The sequence below is a fragment of the Pogoniulus pusillus genome, chromosome 22 (genome assembly GCF_015220805.1).
Source record: "Pogoniulus pusillus isolate bPogPus1 chromosome 22, bPogPus1.pri, whole genome shotgun sequence".
Lineage (NCBI taxonomy): Eukaryota > Metazoa > Chordata > Aves > Piciformes > Lybiidae > Pogoniulus > Pogoniulus pusillus.
The window spans coordinates 21,152,051-21,168,209 of NC_087285.1; the positions used below are offsets into that span (position 1 = coordinate 21,152,051).

General features: G+C 46.7%; 1 protein-coding gene and 1 long non-coding RNA gene across 3 annotated transcripts in view; one reads left to right on the forward strand and one right to left on the reverse strand.

Moving 5' to 3' along the window:
• The window catches only part of LOC135185035 (uncharacterized), a 72,205-nt gene extending 71,602 nt beyond the window's left edge, over positions 1 to 603 (forward strand). For both annotated transcript variants that reach the window (XR_010306336.1, XR_010306335.1), the window contains one exon: positions 462 to 603. This is a non-coding gene — a long non-coding RNA (uncharacterized LOC135185035). The remainder of the gene's footprint in view (positions 1 to 461) is intronic.
• A 3,231-nt stretch (positions 604 to 3,834) lies between these two features.
• The window catches only part of SPOCK1 (SPARC (osteonectin), cwcv and kazal like domains proteoglycan 1), a 374,224-nt gene continuing 361,899 nt past the window's right edge, over positions 3,835 to 16,159 (reverse strand). The window contains exons 9-11 of the mRNA XM_064162166.1: positions 15,634 to 15,696; positions 9,907 to 10,044; positions 3,835 to 8,327 (exon numbers count right to left, since the gene is read on the reverse strand). Of these exons, the coding sequence (XP_064018236.1) occupies positions 8,137 to 8,327; positions 9,907 to 10,044; positions 15,634 to 15,696 (392 nt within the window). The 3' untranslated portion in view covers positions 3,835 to 8,136. The remainder of the gene's footprint in view (positions 8,328 to 9,906; positions 10,045 to 15,633; positions 15,697 to 16,159) is intronic.

A 16,159-nucleotide genomic window follows, 5' to 3' on the forward strand; every position in this document is an offset into this window, starting at 1 on the left:
CAGAGCCCAACCCCACCTGGCTACAGCCTCCCTTCAGGGAGCTGCAGACAGCAATGAGCTCTGCCCTGAGCCTCCTCTGCTGCAGGCTGCACACCCCCAGCTCCCTCAGCCTCCCCTCACAGGGCTGTGCTCCAGGCTCTTCCCTTCCTCCTGCAGTGCCACTCTGTGGTTTGTGTCTTTTTATTCCTAGTTTTCAGAGATTGATTTCAAGCAGTTGCCAGATACTGCACCCAGAGGACAGGAGCAGCCCAGCTGGTAGCAGGGACCTGCTTTTGCAATCTGTGGGCTGTGATGGGCTGATCCTGAACTGCTCAAGGCAGTGGGAATTTTCCCAGGGAAGAAAAGTAGGTTGTGCCCTGAAAGCAGTGGGTAGGGACAACTCTTTCCACGCTCAGTGGGGCTGATCCTTGCCTTGCCTAAATCTCTTTCACCGCTTTTTTCTGTCCTCTCTTTTTCCACAGCTGTACAAAGGCTGCTGTTCACTCTGCCTCCCCCACCCCCCTGAGAAGAAAGATGGTCTGGTTTCAGAGATGGGAGTGCTCAGAAAGTCAAAGGCTTATTAATAGCTCACTGCCTCTTTTTAATCTATTCAGAAGCTGTACAGGATGCAGAGCTGTTGTGACATGGGTTCTCTTTTGAATATCTCCCCCTCTGACTATCAGCGTTTAAGGAGCAAAATGAAACTAATCAGCAGTGAAGGCTGTAAGGCTGCTCTTTAGAGCTGGGGTGGGATGCAACACAAAACTTTGTAAGAGAGAAAATCACAGACTTCAGGGGTGTGTGTGAGAAGAACATCTCACAGCAGAGGTTTCACAGAACAAACCAACAGTGTGGCCAGCAGGACCAGGGAGGTTCTTCTGCCCCTGTGCTCAGCACTGCTCAGGCCACACTTTGAGTGCTGTGCCCAGGTCTGGGCCCCTCAATTCAAGAGAGATGTTGAGGTGCTGGAACGTGTGGGAGGTGTCCCTGCCTTTGGCAGGGGGTTGGAACTGGATCATCTTTGAGGTCCCTTCCCACCTAAGCCATTCTGTGATTCTGTATGCATTCGTATGCAGGGAAGAGAAGGGAGGTGTGTGCACAGCTACATGCCTGTAACACCATAAAGCTTGCATCATGCCTGCAGGTTTAGCTAGAAGGGATAGTAAAAGAGAAATAGCAGAGCTGCTGCAGCCCTCTCAGCATCTTGGTGGCCTCCTCTGGACTGGCACCCACCGTTCCATGTCCTGCTTGTGCTGGGGGCTCCAGAACTGCACACTCCAGGTGGGGTCTGAGGAGAGCAGAGCCAAGGGGCAGAATCCCCTCCCTTACCCTGCTGCCCACACTGCTCTTGCTGCAGCCCAGCACAGGGTTGTGTCTGGGCTGCACTCACCCTGCAGGCTCATGTGGAGCTTTCCATCACCCCAGACCCCCAGGGCCTGTTCCTCAGGCAGCTCTCCAGCTCCTGTTGAGCTTTTCATCACCCCAGACCCCCAGGGCCTTTTCTTCAGGGTTGCTCTCAGCCATTCCCCACCCAGCCTGGCTGTGTACTTGGGATTGCACTGGTCCATACTGGAAGTAATTCTCAAAACCCACAGTACAAAGATGCTAAAGAGTGTGGTCAGGGTTGATGGGGCTCTGGGTAACTTCATGAACTTGGCATGAGTTGCTTACTGCAAAGGTGTTGGATGAGATGACTTCTGGAGGTCCCTTCCAACCCAGTGCATTCTTTGATTTGATAGAAATTTAAGGCAGGTTCTGACTCTGTGTGACACAACTCAGCCAATGGTGACCAGACAGACAAGTTCCAAATGCATGACCTGAGGAGAGGAGAATTGCACAAAAGTTTGGAGATGGGTTTGGTGCTTTCAGCTGGTACTTTAATGTTGCACAGGCAGACAGAAAGTGCTGCAATAACATTTTAACCTCTGTAAGTAGCACTGGAATAGTGTTGGCTGTTTAATCTGGCCAATAATATTAAATACAAGCTTTGCTTTAATAATGGAGACACATAAAAGCAGGCATTTCCAATTGAGGAAGCCTTCCCACTGACTTAATTCTGCCTTCCTTTACACAACGGCCACTGCAGAAGGTGGCAGTGTTCATGAGGTTGTCCTTGATCCCTTCAGAAGAGACAGCAAAACATCAACATTTGGAAACCCTCACACTCCTCCTAGCTCCTTCAACATCACTGTCAGTGTCCTTTGAAAACTTGTCATTTTGGTACAGTTGTTGCTTTCAGTTTGGTTTCATTTCTGCTGTAACCATAACCCCTTTCTGCTGTAACCATAACCCCTTTCTGCTGTAACCATTAACCCCTTTCTGCTGTAACCATTAACCCCTTTCTGCTGTAACCATAACCATTTTCTGCTGTAACCATAACCCCTTTCTGCTGTAACCATAACCCCTTTCTGCTGTAACCATAACCACTTTCTGCTGTAACCATAACCCCTTTCTGCTGTAACCATAACCACTTTCTGCTGTAACCATAACCACTTTCTGCTGTAACCATAACCACTTTCTGCTGTAACCACTTTCTGCTGTAACCATAACCACTTTCTGCTGTAACCATAACCCCTTTCTGCTGTAACCATAACCACTTTCTGCTGTAACCATAACCCCTTTCTGCTGTAACCATTAACCCCTTTCTGCTGTAACCATAACCACTTTCTGCTGTAACCATAACCCCTTTCTGCTGTAACCATAACCACTTTCTGCTGTAACCATAACCCCTTTCTGCTGTAACCATAACCACTTTCTGCTGTAACCATAACCACTTTCTGCTGTAACCACTTTCTGCTGTAACCATAACCCCTTTCTGCTGTAACCATAACCACTTTCTGCTGTAACCATAACCCCTTTCTGCTGTAACCATTAACCACTTTCTGCTGTAACCATAACCACTTTCTGCTGTAACCATAACCCCTTTCTGCTGTAACCATTAACCCCTTTCTGCTGTAACCATAACCACTTTCTGCTGTAACCATAACCCCTTTCTGCTGTAACCATAACCACTTTCTGCTGTAACCATAACCCCTTTCTGCTGTAACCATAACCACTTTCTGCTGTAACCACTTTCTGCTGTAACCATAACCACTTTCTGCTGTAACCATAACCCCTTTCTGCTGTAACCATAACCACTTTCTGCTGTAACCATAACCCCTTTCTGCTGTAACCATTAACCACTTTCTGCTGTAACCATAACCACTTTCTGCTGTAACCATAACCCCTTTCTGCTGTAACCATAACCACTTTCTGCTGTAACCATAACCACTTTCTGCTGTAACCACTTTCTGCTGTAACCATAACCACTTTCTGCTGTAACCATAACCACTTTCTGCTGTAACCACTTTCTGCTGTAACCATTAACCACTTTCTGCTGTAACCATAACCACTTTCTGCTGTAACCATGACCCCTTTCTGCTGTAACCATAACCATTTTCTGCTGTAACCATTAACCACTTTCTGCTGTAACCATAACCACTTTCTGCTGTAACCATTAACCACTTTCTGCTGTAACCATAACCACTTTCTGCTGTAACCATAACCCCTTTCTGCTGTAACCATGACCCCTTTCTGCTGTAAACATAACCATTTTCTGCTGTAACCATTAACCACTTCCTGATGTAACCATAACCACTTTCTGCTGTAACCATAACCCCTTTCTGCTATAACCATAACCATTTTCTGCTGTAACCATAACCACTTTCTAGAGAGCTGCCATTATGAGCTGGTGTTGAACAGAGGTGTAAGGTGCAAGCATCCATTGCCATGCAGGATTAAATGCTGACTTCAGGTACCACTCCAGGTGGTTTTGACCCTCAAAGTGGAATAAAACTCAGGAGAGGCATGAAGGAGTCGCAGACAAATTAAAATTTATTGAGACAGACAAAAATGCAACTATTTCAGACTACAGTTAAGCATTTACAGTTAACCAAAGATAGCAAAATGCTCACATTCCACTTAACTCCTTATGGAAAAAGCATTCAGTTTACTATGCAGTTCTACTTACTATGATAGTCTACATCCATCTACAGTAGGGACACCAAACTGAAACACAGAGGATTTGGATCTCTCCTTACAGAGCTACACAGTCAACAGTAACAGACATCAACAGCATTGAGAAAAGTATAAAAAGACCAAAACCCACCTACTGTAGAAAGGGCTTCTTGATGTATAGTAACTGTACAAAGCAGTCTATGTAGTAAAGGAACTTGAATGGTGTACAGAAGGGACTGCAAGAAAGGCCAACAAACGCAGGAAGCTAAGCTTGAGCCATCTGAGCAAGTGGTGACCTTAGATCTATGTCATTTGCTGCTGGAGGGGGAAGAGGCTACAAAACTCCTAATATCAAAATATTCCCATGCCAGAAATGTACACTAACAGACAAGGCTGGAGAGGCAGAGAGAAGCATTCACTACCAAACAGTGTGGGTTTAAATAGAAACTTTACAGTTGTTGTTGGGTTTTTTCCTTTCTTCAATATAAACTGTAGAATAAATATTAAATAAAACACACCACATGGTTTAAAATGCTACTAAAGGATAGCTTTAAAAGGGGGGAAAAAGGCAAAGAAAAGGAAGAGGATTCTTTGTGTTCACAGCAAAGGCCAGTAATGACCCAAAAACACCCAGCTGTGCTGAAAGCTGAACTCAAGGAGAGTTTGATTGAACCAAGGTAGTTGAAAGGACACCTTGAAACACTAAAGCCATGCCTAACAGTAGTTCAGAGTCTCTACTATGGAAGGAAAAGGAGGGTAAAGATTGGGTTGTGGCTCTCAGAGAATGGGACAGCTCTGAGTTGATTTTGTCACCATGGGAAAAGTGGTTGGCAGGTCAGTGGCTTGCTGCAGATGGGAAGGCATGCTGTGGAAAAGGAACTCAGTGAAGCTGGGAGCAAATCCCTTACAAAGCATAAAGAATGGCAGGGGCTTGATCTGGAGGAGCAGTGAGCTGTGGGACAAGCACTGGTTTCTTTTAAAGACATTAGCTTCTTAATGCAGCTTCTCAAGGTGCACACCCCCCCTCAGCTGTGTATACATGTACAGATACAGACACATATACACATATGTACACGTAGGCTGTGGAGCCCCCCACCACTGGAGGATGCCAGTGGATCACAAATGGGCTTTGCTCAATTGCTTTGTGCCGTTTAGGCTCTTGCTCCTGAGGCACTCACTAAGCTGAGCTGCCATTCCTGCACGCCAGGCTGCCTGCCCTGCTGCTGCCCAGGCTGTGACACTCTGGGGTTCAACACCTGAGGCTCTCTTGTTGCCAGATACAGCTCAGCTAATGGTAAAAAAATACCTTTTTGCTTTCTCTTTTTTCCCCTTCCCAGTTGCTGGTCCTGATTCAGAAGAACATTGGAACAGCTGAAGCAGCTGACTGGCTGATTGCTTGGAGGTGAGTGGTGGCCTCCTGAACACAGGCCAGTGGGCTTCAAATATGTGAGGTCAGTCAAACCAGCCAAGGTGTCTGACCTCTTGCCTGGCTTTGCTGGACCCAGAGCTGTTTGACTGGGACCCACAGCAGGGCTGAGCTGGTGAGTCTGAGACTGGGATTGTTTTATAGTATAAGAGAAAGATATAAAACCTCTGTCTTGGACTAGTGGCATGTAAGAGATTAGAGCTCAGCAGGGATCAAGGGTGTTGAGAACTGGATTTGCTTTTAAAGGCTCATTTATTTAACAGCTTTTGATTCATCACCTTCCATGTTTGCATGTGACACAGAGGGCTGCAACCTCGGACCCAAGGGCTTGGTCAGACAGCCTTTGCCCTGGTGAGGTGCTGTGCAGGAGGAAGGATTTACTGTGTGGCCTCTGAAGTGAGGCAGAGCTCCAGGATAAGTCAGAGGGAAAAATGAGTTGTGTGTGGCGAATGAGTGCAGTCAGGAGGAGAAGCATAACAACTCTACTGATCGTGGAGCTCAGGTTAATACGTCAGAGGAAGTGGCAACTCTGTGCCTTAGCAGGTCCTGCACAGGCCAGCAGAGCTAGACTCAGAGATTATGGAGGAGTACCAGGAGGAACTCAGTCACAGCATCTGAGAAACAAGCTACTGAGGGTGCCCAACTGCTTCTTAGGAACTCAGACTAAAGAGAAATGCTGCTTGTACCTGTTCCCCTGGCAAGTCAGCATCATTTTCCATGGAAGGCAAGGAGGAAAAGTGTGCGTGTGTGTGAGACAGAGAGAGAGCTGTGCAGCTCATGGACAACAGCTGACTTAAAGTCTCAAAAGCTATAGGGAACCCAGAGGGATGAGAAGCAGGTTGGATCTCAGGTCTTTTACAAATGACTGATGGCAGATTTTGGGGAGGATGGATGGGTGTGTGTATGTGTGTGTGTGTGTGAAACATCACACAACAAACTGCTCATGTTTTACACATCTTTTGCACTAACAGCAGCAGGCTTGCTCTGTGTTCTCGGGTCATTCATCAAGATAAATAGGACATGGAAGAGAAAACAACTGAGCCCCTGCAACACATGGTGTGTGAAAGGACAGGTCGTCTCTATTGCTCTTCTGAGCAGCTCTGAAAGCAGAGGCCCTTCATTGTGGGGGGAAAGGGCAGCAGAGCCCTGCAGCTGACTTTGGGGAGGGCTGAGGACCACAACTCTTGGGCCAGCATCCCTAAAAACCTGATTTCTGCCAACCAGAGTGGTATGTTCCTGCTTTCAGGGGAGTGTGAAATTAGACATGCTCTGACTCCATACTGTCTCTATCTATACCCAACGCTAGCTCACAGGAAATATAAACATCAATCTAAATAGTTTTCTGTGTTTCATCCCACAGAATAACTCACAGGGTATCGCAGGCACTGCTAAAATCCTTGTACCTGCATTCTAATGCAAAAGGTGAGGGGGTTAAGGTGTCCCTTAGTGCTGCTGAGAACAGCAAACATGCTGGAAGGTCACACAGCACATGACTGCATCAGGAACAGCAATGGGAAAGGAGGCAGCAAACGAGAGGATGTCGATGTGCTGGGATGCAAGTGCAGAGCTGTGAACAGAGGGCAGGTGCTGAGGGGTCACAGCCTGTGTTGCAGTGCTGTCTCCTGCGTGGCTATTCTGAGCCTGCAGCTCATCACACCCAGGAAAGGGACTTTGCTTCTGAATCATGACCACCTAAAGATGGTGCTTTAGGGTTTATTTCCCTAAACAGGCCAAGTATTAAGTATCTAAATTAAAGAAATGGCAGCTTGTTACTTTCACTGGCTAGTGCCTTTGACAGCTTTGTGACCTGGCAACGAGGGATTGCTAAGAGTACACCAAGAGCAGGCAGATCCATAGGGTGTGAGCAGGAGGCAGAGGCTGTTTGCATTATGTTAGTGCAGTGTCAGTGAGTTCAGACAGAAACTGGGGAGCAGCTGTGGAGATGGTTTTGATGCTACAGATTCATAACCCACTCTTTCCTTAAACACTTGGAAAGGCAGAGGGACTCTGTTCCCTGCCTGTAGGGGCTTGGTCCGACACAGCTGCAGGTTCTGAATGTCTCAAGATCAAGGCCATGTTCCTCAATCAAAGAGTGTCAGTGAGCTGATCCTTGCTCTGGTGGGGGCTTTGCCTTCAGTATAGGCTGGACTAAGCCTGTAGGACTCATTCTTAGAGAGTGTAAGGAAGAGAAAATCCCACCAGTAGGTTTTGTTCTGGATTGAAACCCCTGGTGCTGGGCAGCCAGAAGTCACTACCCGAAGAGACTTACTCTTGACTGGAACATAATAAATATGGACTAGAAAATGAGGCACCTACTTCTCCTTCTTCATAAAAGAACTGTTTCTGAGATGGTGCAGGTAACAACTTATGCCACAAATTCTCTAGCATGAGAAGGGCTTCTCAGCCTTGTATGGGTTTGTTGAACCCCTTCTGTGAGTCTTCTTTCACAGGATGCATCTCCTAAGCGGTGCAAGTGAGGATTAAGACATGAAACGCTTTGGAAACAAAACTCATTGCCCCTGTGGATAGAAAAAAATCCCCCAAACCAACAGAACAGAAGCTGTATTCCAAACAGTCCTTGCTGGAAAATAAAGTTGTCTTCCAAATGAAATAGACCATAGAAAATTAAACTCAGTAGAGAGGGAGTAGTTGTGCCAGGTACTCTCAGATACAATTGCAGAGATATGATGTGACTTGCAACACTGTGCAAAAGTGAGTCCTCATTCTTATGGGCACTACCATATATAACCAATTTCATCATCCTTTTCATCATCTTCATCTTCATCATCCTCATTAGCTGCTCTTACATGAATCTTCAGTTTCCCTTCTTCATCTCTTTTTGCTGTTTCAGGTTCATCTTCCAAGTCATCCAACAACACAACAGATCCACCACTGCCAAAATCCCCTGAGGTTTCTTGCTCTTCTTCTGAAAGAGGTGAGCAGGAAAGGTCATTCCCTCCCATGACACCAAATCCCTTCTCCATCACCACCCTGCTCATTCAAGCCACTGCAATGCTACTGTTCAAATCACACACACAGAGTATCATCAGGGTTGGAAGAGACCTCACAGATCATCAAGTCCAACCCTTTAATGAATTGGTTCAGCTATTGATGAAACAACCTCTACACTGCAAATTCCATCCTGAACTGGGATAAATATCTGTCAGTCTACTCTCAAAAAAATACCTGCATGAAGAACATCCTCCCTCTTCCTACTCAGCTGCAGAGTCTCAGTTCACATGCAGCAGGCCAGAAAATCATTCTTTGTATGTAAGTAATTTCATCCCATCACAACTCTGTAAACCAGGCTAAGGATATGCCACAAACACTGATTTTATTTGGCACAGAAAAGGCAGCAACTGAGCATCTGTGATGTGATTCTGGACACTTCAGATCTTTTAGGTCTCTTGTAAAGGGTTAACTCTCCTGGGGTTGGTCTGAATCTGACCCCAGGTCCTCCTGACTCCTGCCTGGGGGTGGTCCAAACCTGGCCCCAGGGGCAGTGGTTAGCCCACTCCCACTTCCCATCTAGCCCCCTATAAACACAGAGGAACTGCCTGTTTCTCTTTCTCTCTTTGCCCTCTCTGCCTGCTAGCACCACCTTTGCTCCTGCTGTTTTGCCACATGGCCACCCTAGCACCTGGTGGGAGCACCACTTCCAGAACCTACCTCCATCCATTGCCACCACTCTGGTTGTATATATGGTTTTGTATCTTGTTTCCCTTCCCTATACCTCTTTGTAACTCCTCTTACCTTAAACACCTTTTATTTATTGCTGAAGTCTTTCTTTTAACCTCCCAATCAAAGCAAGACTGTTCTTTGGGTCTTTTGCTCCTTTTTCCTCTCTGCATCTAGTTCCTTTCTTTGCAAAAGTGGGAGAAGGGAAAGCATCCTGTTAATGTATTGTTCTGTTAGGTATTTGAGGCTCTGGGAAGCTTAAATCAGACCAATACATGAATATCTCTGCTTTCCCTTTTGTATTTGAAGGAGAAGGCTGCATGCACACCCACCACCACCGCACTGGAACAGGGCTGCAGTCATGCTTACCTAGGTGAAAGCACTAATTGGGGACTTCACATGTCTACACAGCATTGTCCTGCCAGCAATTTCATTTGGCTTGGTTGTTAATTTATAACTTTTTACACATGTAGGCCTTCCTTTGTCTGGAAAGACATTTTCCATGCAGCCCCCAGTACAGAACAAGATATTTAAGAACCATGCTTGCCAATCCCATAGCCTTAGCTTTAGCATCAAGTATTACATTTTCCAGGCAGATGGCAGAAATATCTCCCTAGTGGTTATTAGCTGTTAACTTTTGCTGTATCCTCCCAGTCCATAAGACCACCAAGGGCCCCATTTGTAGTCTGGCTTGGGAAGCACTTTGGACACTGACAGTCATGCCTCCCCGTTGTCACTCTCGCTATCGCGCTTCAGCGTACAGCAGGGGCAGGGCTTACCACAGTGCTCATTCCCTTGTTGTTGGAGGAAAACACATCATTACTCACCACAGCTAACTGTCCCTTGCTTTCTGGAGCCAGCTATCTCATTGCCATACTTGTCAACACACCAGCACTGCCCCGTGCTGCCGTGGCACTGAGTGGCTTTGTAATAACCTTCTTCGTTGCAGCGTGGGATGAAAGCCCCTGAATAAAAGATAAGGAACAATCAGTAACAGAAGCTTCTGTAGGGACAGGCAGGCAGAGAGTGCTAGAAACTTGTCACTTCTTTGCAGGAAGATCTTTACAACACTGGCAAGAAAATACATGTGATAGCTGGTGCCTAAAAGGGAGCAGAGATTGTACATGATGAAGTGTTTTCAGCCACCCTGGTCACTGGTGAGCGCAGAGACACAGCACATGCAGGCTGATGGCAAACGCTTCAGCCTGTCTCTGTGTGAGTAATGCTCCTACAGAGCTCCTTTCAGCTCTAACTCCTGGGTTTCAGCTTTTCTTCCCAACTGGCTTATTACCCCAACTTCATTAATTCTGCATTTCCCTTCCATTTGCACTCCTTCAGTGTTTATCACACAAGTCTTCCCACAACACTCTAATTATCCCTAGAAGGTATCTGCCATCTGCTTGCTGTTCATACTCATTTCAAGCACAACTTCTGACTTGCTGAGCCTTCCTGTGTATGAGAGGTATATGCAAGAGCTTTAGAGAGAAGACAAGAGGATTTGAAGTCATTGAATCATAGAATTCAGTTGGAAGTGAGCTCTATGATCACTGAGTCCAACAGTCAACCTAATACCAGCTTGGCCACTGAAGCATATCCTGAAGTGCCATCTCCAGGGATGGTGACTCCACCACCTCCCTGGGCAGCCTGTGCCAGTGCCTGACCACCCTTTCAGTAAAGAAAGCTTTCAGGAAGCCTTTGAATTTGAAAGCCAAGATTTGTCTGGCAGTAAAGCCAAATCTACTTCATCCTTGTAGGGCATGGTTCAATCTGGCTCACAGGTATCATCATGATGTTCATGTCCAAATGTAAGTGCACTGATGACTACCAAAGACTCACTTTCACTACTTATTAAAGAAATGGCCCCAACAGCCATGGCTAGGAGTCCATAACTCTATCTGCAGTGGCCTCTGCAGGGTTCTGTACATTAATGCTCACTGGTCAATCCTGCTTCCTGATAGTCACTGGAAAAGGGTTTTGTCATATGCATCCTGTCTCTGTAAAGCATTTGAGGTGATCTCCAACTACACACAACCTTGGCAAGAGTGCCCAGGGGCTGGTTTTGAGCTGGTGTGAACCAGCATAGCTCTACCTGTGTCACTACAGCTCCTGTTATGTCCTATGAGCATCTGGCTCCCAGGAAGACTCGAGGGAGGAACCTCAGTGGCATTACAGGGTGAGCAGAGAATGGCCTCTGTGTTTTTAACAGCCTCAGGCTTCCTCTTTTCCTTTCCCTTCTTTGAACCAGGCCTTTTTGCATTGTTTCACTGTTTCTTGAAAGGCATTAAAATGCTCCCCAGTATCTGTAAAAGCCATAGATTTAAAAATAAACTATAGCCCAGGCTGGCTGCCAACATCACTCTGTGTGGAAAGGATTCACACTGCAGGTCATGGTGAGGAGTAGAAGGTATTTTTCCTTCTGCAGGGGAAATTGGTGCCAATTTAATTGGTATGTGGTACTGGCAGCTGAAATATTCAGCTATGCATACCAACACCACAGGGCTGGCAGCCATCAGAGGGAAGATTCCAGCATGTCCTCTCCAACGTGTCAGGTACAGGTGAGGATCTGGTGAGGACAGAGAGCTGCTGGGAGCAAGTCTTGTACAGCATGATGATTTGTGCTGCAAATCCTGCACATGCCAGCCCCTGTGTTGATTAGCCCTGGCTACAGGCTCTGATGTTGTGGACAGCCCACTTAGTGGGGATGCTTCCCCTCATCGTTTGGTTTGGCTTCTGAGAACATCTGCAGGCTTGGAAGGAAGTTTTCCTCTCCAGAGGTTCTTGCCTGGTGTGGAGAGGACTGCTGGTGGACCAGCTTTGCTATCAAGCACCACAGAATGTTAGTCCCCTCCCTCTGAACTGTCTCAGCTAGTGACTCCTGCTTCCCCAATCTCTCCTTGTCCCATGTTTAATTACCCCATGCAAACCTGAACCACACTGTTGCAGCTCCATCCTTTTTACACATCCAGACATCTCTCTCTCTCTTTTTTTTGCATCATTTCCTTATCTATGCAATACTCCCCTTCCTCAGAGGACACAGGGAGAATAATTATATGCTAAAGATAGTGAAGGAGACAGGTAAAAGCCGGAGAGAATTAAGGGCTAGCCAGCACACAGCTCCTTACATCAGCTATTACATTAGCTGCATTCACCAGGCTGATACAGGAGAAAATAGTGATGGGAGCAGAAATTTATTACCTTAGTGATGAGGGAGAAGCATTATCAGGCTGCACAGTTGTATGCTCTAAAAGTACACTCTCTGCAGTTAATTGTACTCTAGATAAATCTGGTAGGAAAAGATGAATAGTGCTGTTTACTTTTTAATTCAGTCCCCTGGGATGCCAGGCTCTTATTTGAAAGCCTCCAAATTCAACATATCTAATGGCAATGGCTTTGAAGTGCTTTGGTGCCACTGTTGTGTGTTGTGGGGGAAAAAAATATCTATATAGAGAGAAGAAAATATCAAAAGTCATCATTTTTATCAATGGAGAGAAGTTAACAGGAGCCTTCCTCATGCACAATGCCCTGTTTGTAACTGCTGTGCTCTGTATGCCGGCGACAGAGCAGGAAAGGGAACAATTAATTAGCTCTGCAAATACTCCTATCTCTTCTCAATCTTTATTGCTGCTGCAAGTGGATGTTTGGCCACGTGTGTGGTTTGGTTTGCATGGCTCCTGTCAGTGAAGAGCAAAGACGATGACTTCTGCTGCATAAACAGCTAAGGGATCAGGTTAGAAACTCACAGGCAGTGCTGCTCTGCAGGCAGACTTTCAAGGCAGGGGAAGTTAGGAGTTCCTCTCTGTATTCTAATTTTCTAGCTGGTGGAGCAACCTGTGCCTGACACTTCTTGATTTGCTGAGCTTAGCCACTTTCATCCTTCTATTTTATTTTAAATGCAGCTGGCTAGAAGTGATTTGTGGTAAGGCACTGTGCTGGTGTGAGCCTAGCTGGGGTATCTTAGTGAGAGAATTAGATGCTAGGCTGTGAAAAGGAAACACTGGTGATGGCTGCTGCACTCATAGGCTTGTTGAGATGGATAAGAGCAAGAACAGAAACACAGATAACAGAGATTGCTCTCTGGCTTTGTGCTGCACTTCTCTCTCTAACCTGCTGTCTGTCTAACTAATCCTTCTGCTTCCTTGCTCCCCTGGCTGACTCTCCAAACTCACCTTGAATGTAAGGCAAAGTCTGGGATAAGGTAGAAGGGTGGGAAGAAGGTGGAAGGGTGGTTGGGAGCCCCTCCTGGGGACTCTGGTTTCTGGGAGGGCTGCTGTGTTTCTGTCTTACCTTTAACTTGTGTATTTCTGTCCCTAGCTGTAGATATTGTAACTATCTGCTTCTACATTCAGCTCAGCTGTAAATAGAAAGCTTCATTCTTTAATTTCCAGCTTGGCTGAGTCTAGTCTGGGTGATTTTAAGTGTGTGTGGGGGCAGGTAACACCCAAACCATCACAGGCACCATTCTTTCTGCCTCTACTCTGGCATGTTACTCCTGCTGTTGAGATCAGATCCCAGTGACACATGCTAACAGCTTCTGCACGCTGTACTGCCTGCCCCAGAGCCATCAGTTTCCCCTGCACGCCAGAACACACCGCTTATGGTTCAGCCCAGGTGACATTTACTGCATACAGCAAATAACAGCAGAGCATAAAGTAACTATGGGATAGCCAAAGCTATCTATTAGGGACTGGGCTTCTTACTCTTTTAGATGGCTTTGAAAATCATGGTGCCCATGAGACAGAGAAGCTTCCTCTGCCACAACATGCACTAGGGCTCGAATGTGAAACAGTCACTGAATGCAGCACACAAAGAGCTGAGTGATCAATGCTTCCCTCGCTCCCACAGCTAGCAACAGCAGGAGCTGCAACTCTGAAACGTCTTCATCTCTATGTGAACTTCCTGTGAGAGGATGATGGAACTAAACCACAGTGCCTATGGCCTTTGGGAATGTGTATTCTGATTGTAAACCAAGGAATCCATGGAATAGAACAGGAGAATCATTTTGCTTGGATGAGACATTTAAGATCATCAAGCCCAACTGCTGCCCCAGCGCTGCCAGGTCACCACTAAACCACATCCCTCAGCACTGCATCTACAGTCTTAAAACCCCCTCCAGGGATGAGCACTCCATCACTTCCCAGGTAGACTATTCCTATTCAGGGAGGACAGACTTCCTGATGTCCACTCCAGGCTGGGATTGTTCCTAAGGTACCTGAACCTTGAGTCCAAATGGCAACACTATCTGGGAAAGGCAGAGTTTGGCAAAGATGAGCTTTGCTCTGTTTGCAGGCTCTCCAGCTGGGCATCTAGAAACACCAGCCTAAGATCTGAGAGCAACCTGAGCAGCAGAAAGATCTGAGTAGCACTGCAGCAGAGCTGCCATGCATGCTCTGTGCTGCAGCAAGAACCTGATGCGGGCTCTCAGCAATGGGCCTGACAGCCTGGGTCTGAGGCAAGGCAGCTTTTGCAAGGGTGAAATGCAGTGCTTTCTGCAAGCAGAGCCTTCAGTCTGTAGCAGTGTGCCTTGTGTGACTTGGCTGCAGAGAAACAAAGGCACTAGGGCTGAAGTTTCAGCAAGATACCACTCCATGAAGGCTGGGCTGTGTAACACTGCATGATTTTAGGGGATGGAACTGGTTACCTTCCATGCACTTAGTTCAACATCTTGATTTTTTAGCAGTTAAATGGGAAAAGGCCACATGGGAATTCATTTCACCTGATTTTAGCTATCCATCAGAGCAGTGCAAGGGGTGAACTAATTCAGGCTCCCAACAGTCAGTAGAGAGAGGAGCAGACACAGTCACATCTTACAGCATGGAGCATGCTCCTGCAGGGCTGCCCAAAAGCACTCACAGAATTAAGCAGGTTGGAAAAGACCTCTGAGATCATCAAGTCCAACCTAATACCTTCTAATTAACTAAACCCTGGCACTATGTGCCTCATCCAGCCTCTTCCTAAACACCTCCAGGGATGGTGACTCCACCACCTCCCTGGGCAGCCCATTCCAATGCCAATCACTCTCTCTGCCAACAACTTCCTCCTAACATCCAGCCTAGACCTGCCCTGGTGCAGCTCGAGGCTGTGTGCTCTTGTTCTGAGATGATATGGATTCCTGCTGCCATATCCACGGAACACACTGACACATTTTTAAGGGTGGTAAGGGCAAACTGAACCCCAAAGGACTGCACCACAGCTGGAGAAAGATGAAGCCACTGGCGACGTGGCACCTTCTGGCAGCCTTCAAAGAGGGGAGGCTGGAGAGCCGAGCAGCATCTGTGCTTACTCTGACCTGCGAGGTGCTGAAGGCAGCATTCAGCTCCCTGCACTTCAGGAGAGCTGTAAATGAGGGCTGAGCACGCTGCCACGCTGCCACCTGTTCTGTGTGTGGGTATCTCATTATTTGTTTCATTTCATAGTGTCAGGCCTAGGCTCTGCAGTGCATATTCCCGACTCAAAACATTAGTCTCTAATTGAAAACCCATTACTGCATATAAAGTTACAATAATCACAGGAGCTTTAATTAGTTGAGTAAATGAATAGCAAGTAATCGAACTTACCCAACAGACTCTTCCCTCTACTTAGCTTCTGAATTCTATTCATTTCATTCTGGCAAGGAAGACCTGCAATAGAATGGATAAGAATCAGTTTCCAGATGGTGCGGGACAGACTCTGTAATGACTGGCTTCACTGCTGACATGAAATGTAGGCTGCAGTACACCTGGGGATGAAAGCAGCCCATATGCTGGTACTGTACTGCAAAACAAATTTATGTCATTAGCTCCACTAATTAAAAGAAGAAGAGAAAAAAAAGGCAGCACCAGAGCGGAGCTGAGAATAGCATTTGGGGCCCTTCCCCTTGTTGAACTGTTTTCCCTCTCCTTTCACCACGCTGACATAATGCCAGCTCCCTGATTTAGGGTTTCCTAATTGACTGATTTCTGCATTGGAATCATAGAAGCAGACAGGGTTGGAAGGGACCACAAGGAGCAGCCAGTTCCAACCTCCCTGCCACAGGCCGGGACACCCTACCTTAGATCAGGCTGGTCAGAGCCCCATCCAGCCTGGTCTTAAACACCTCCAGGG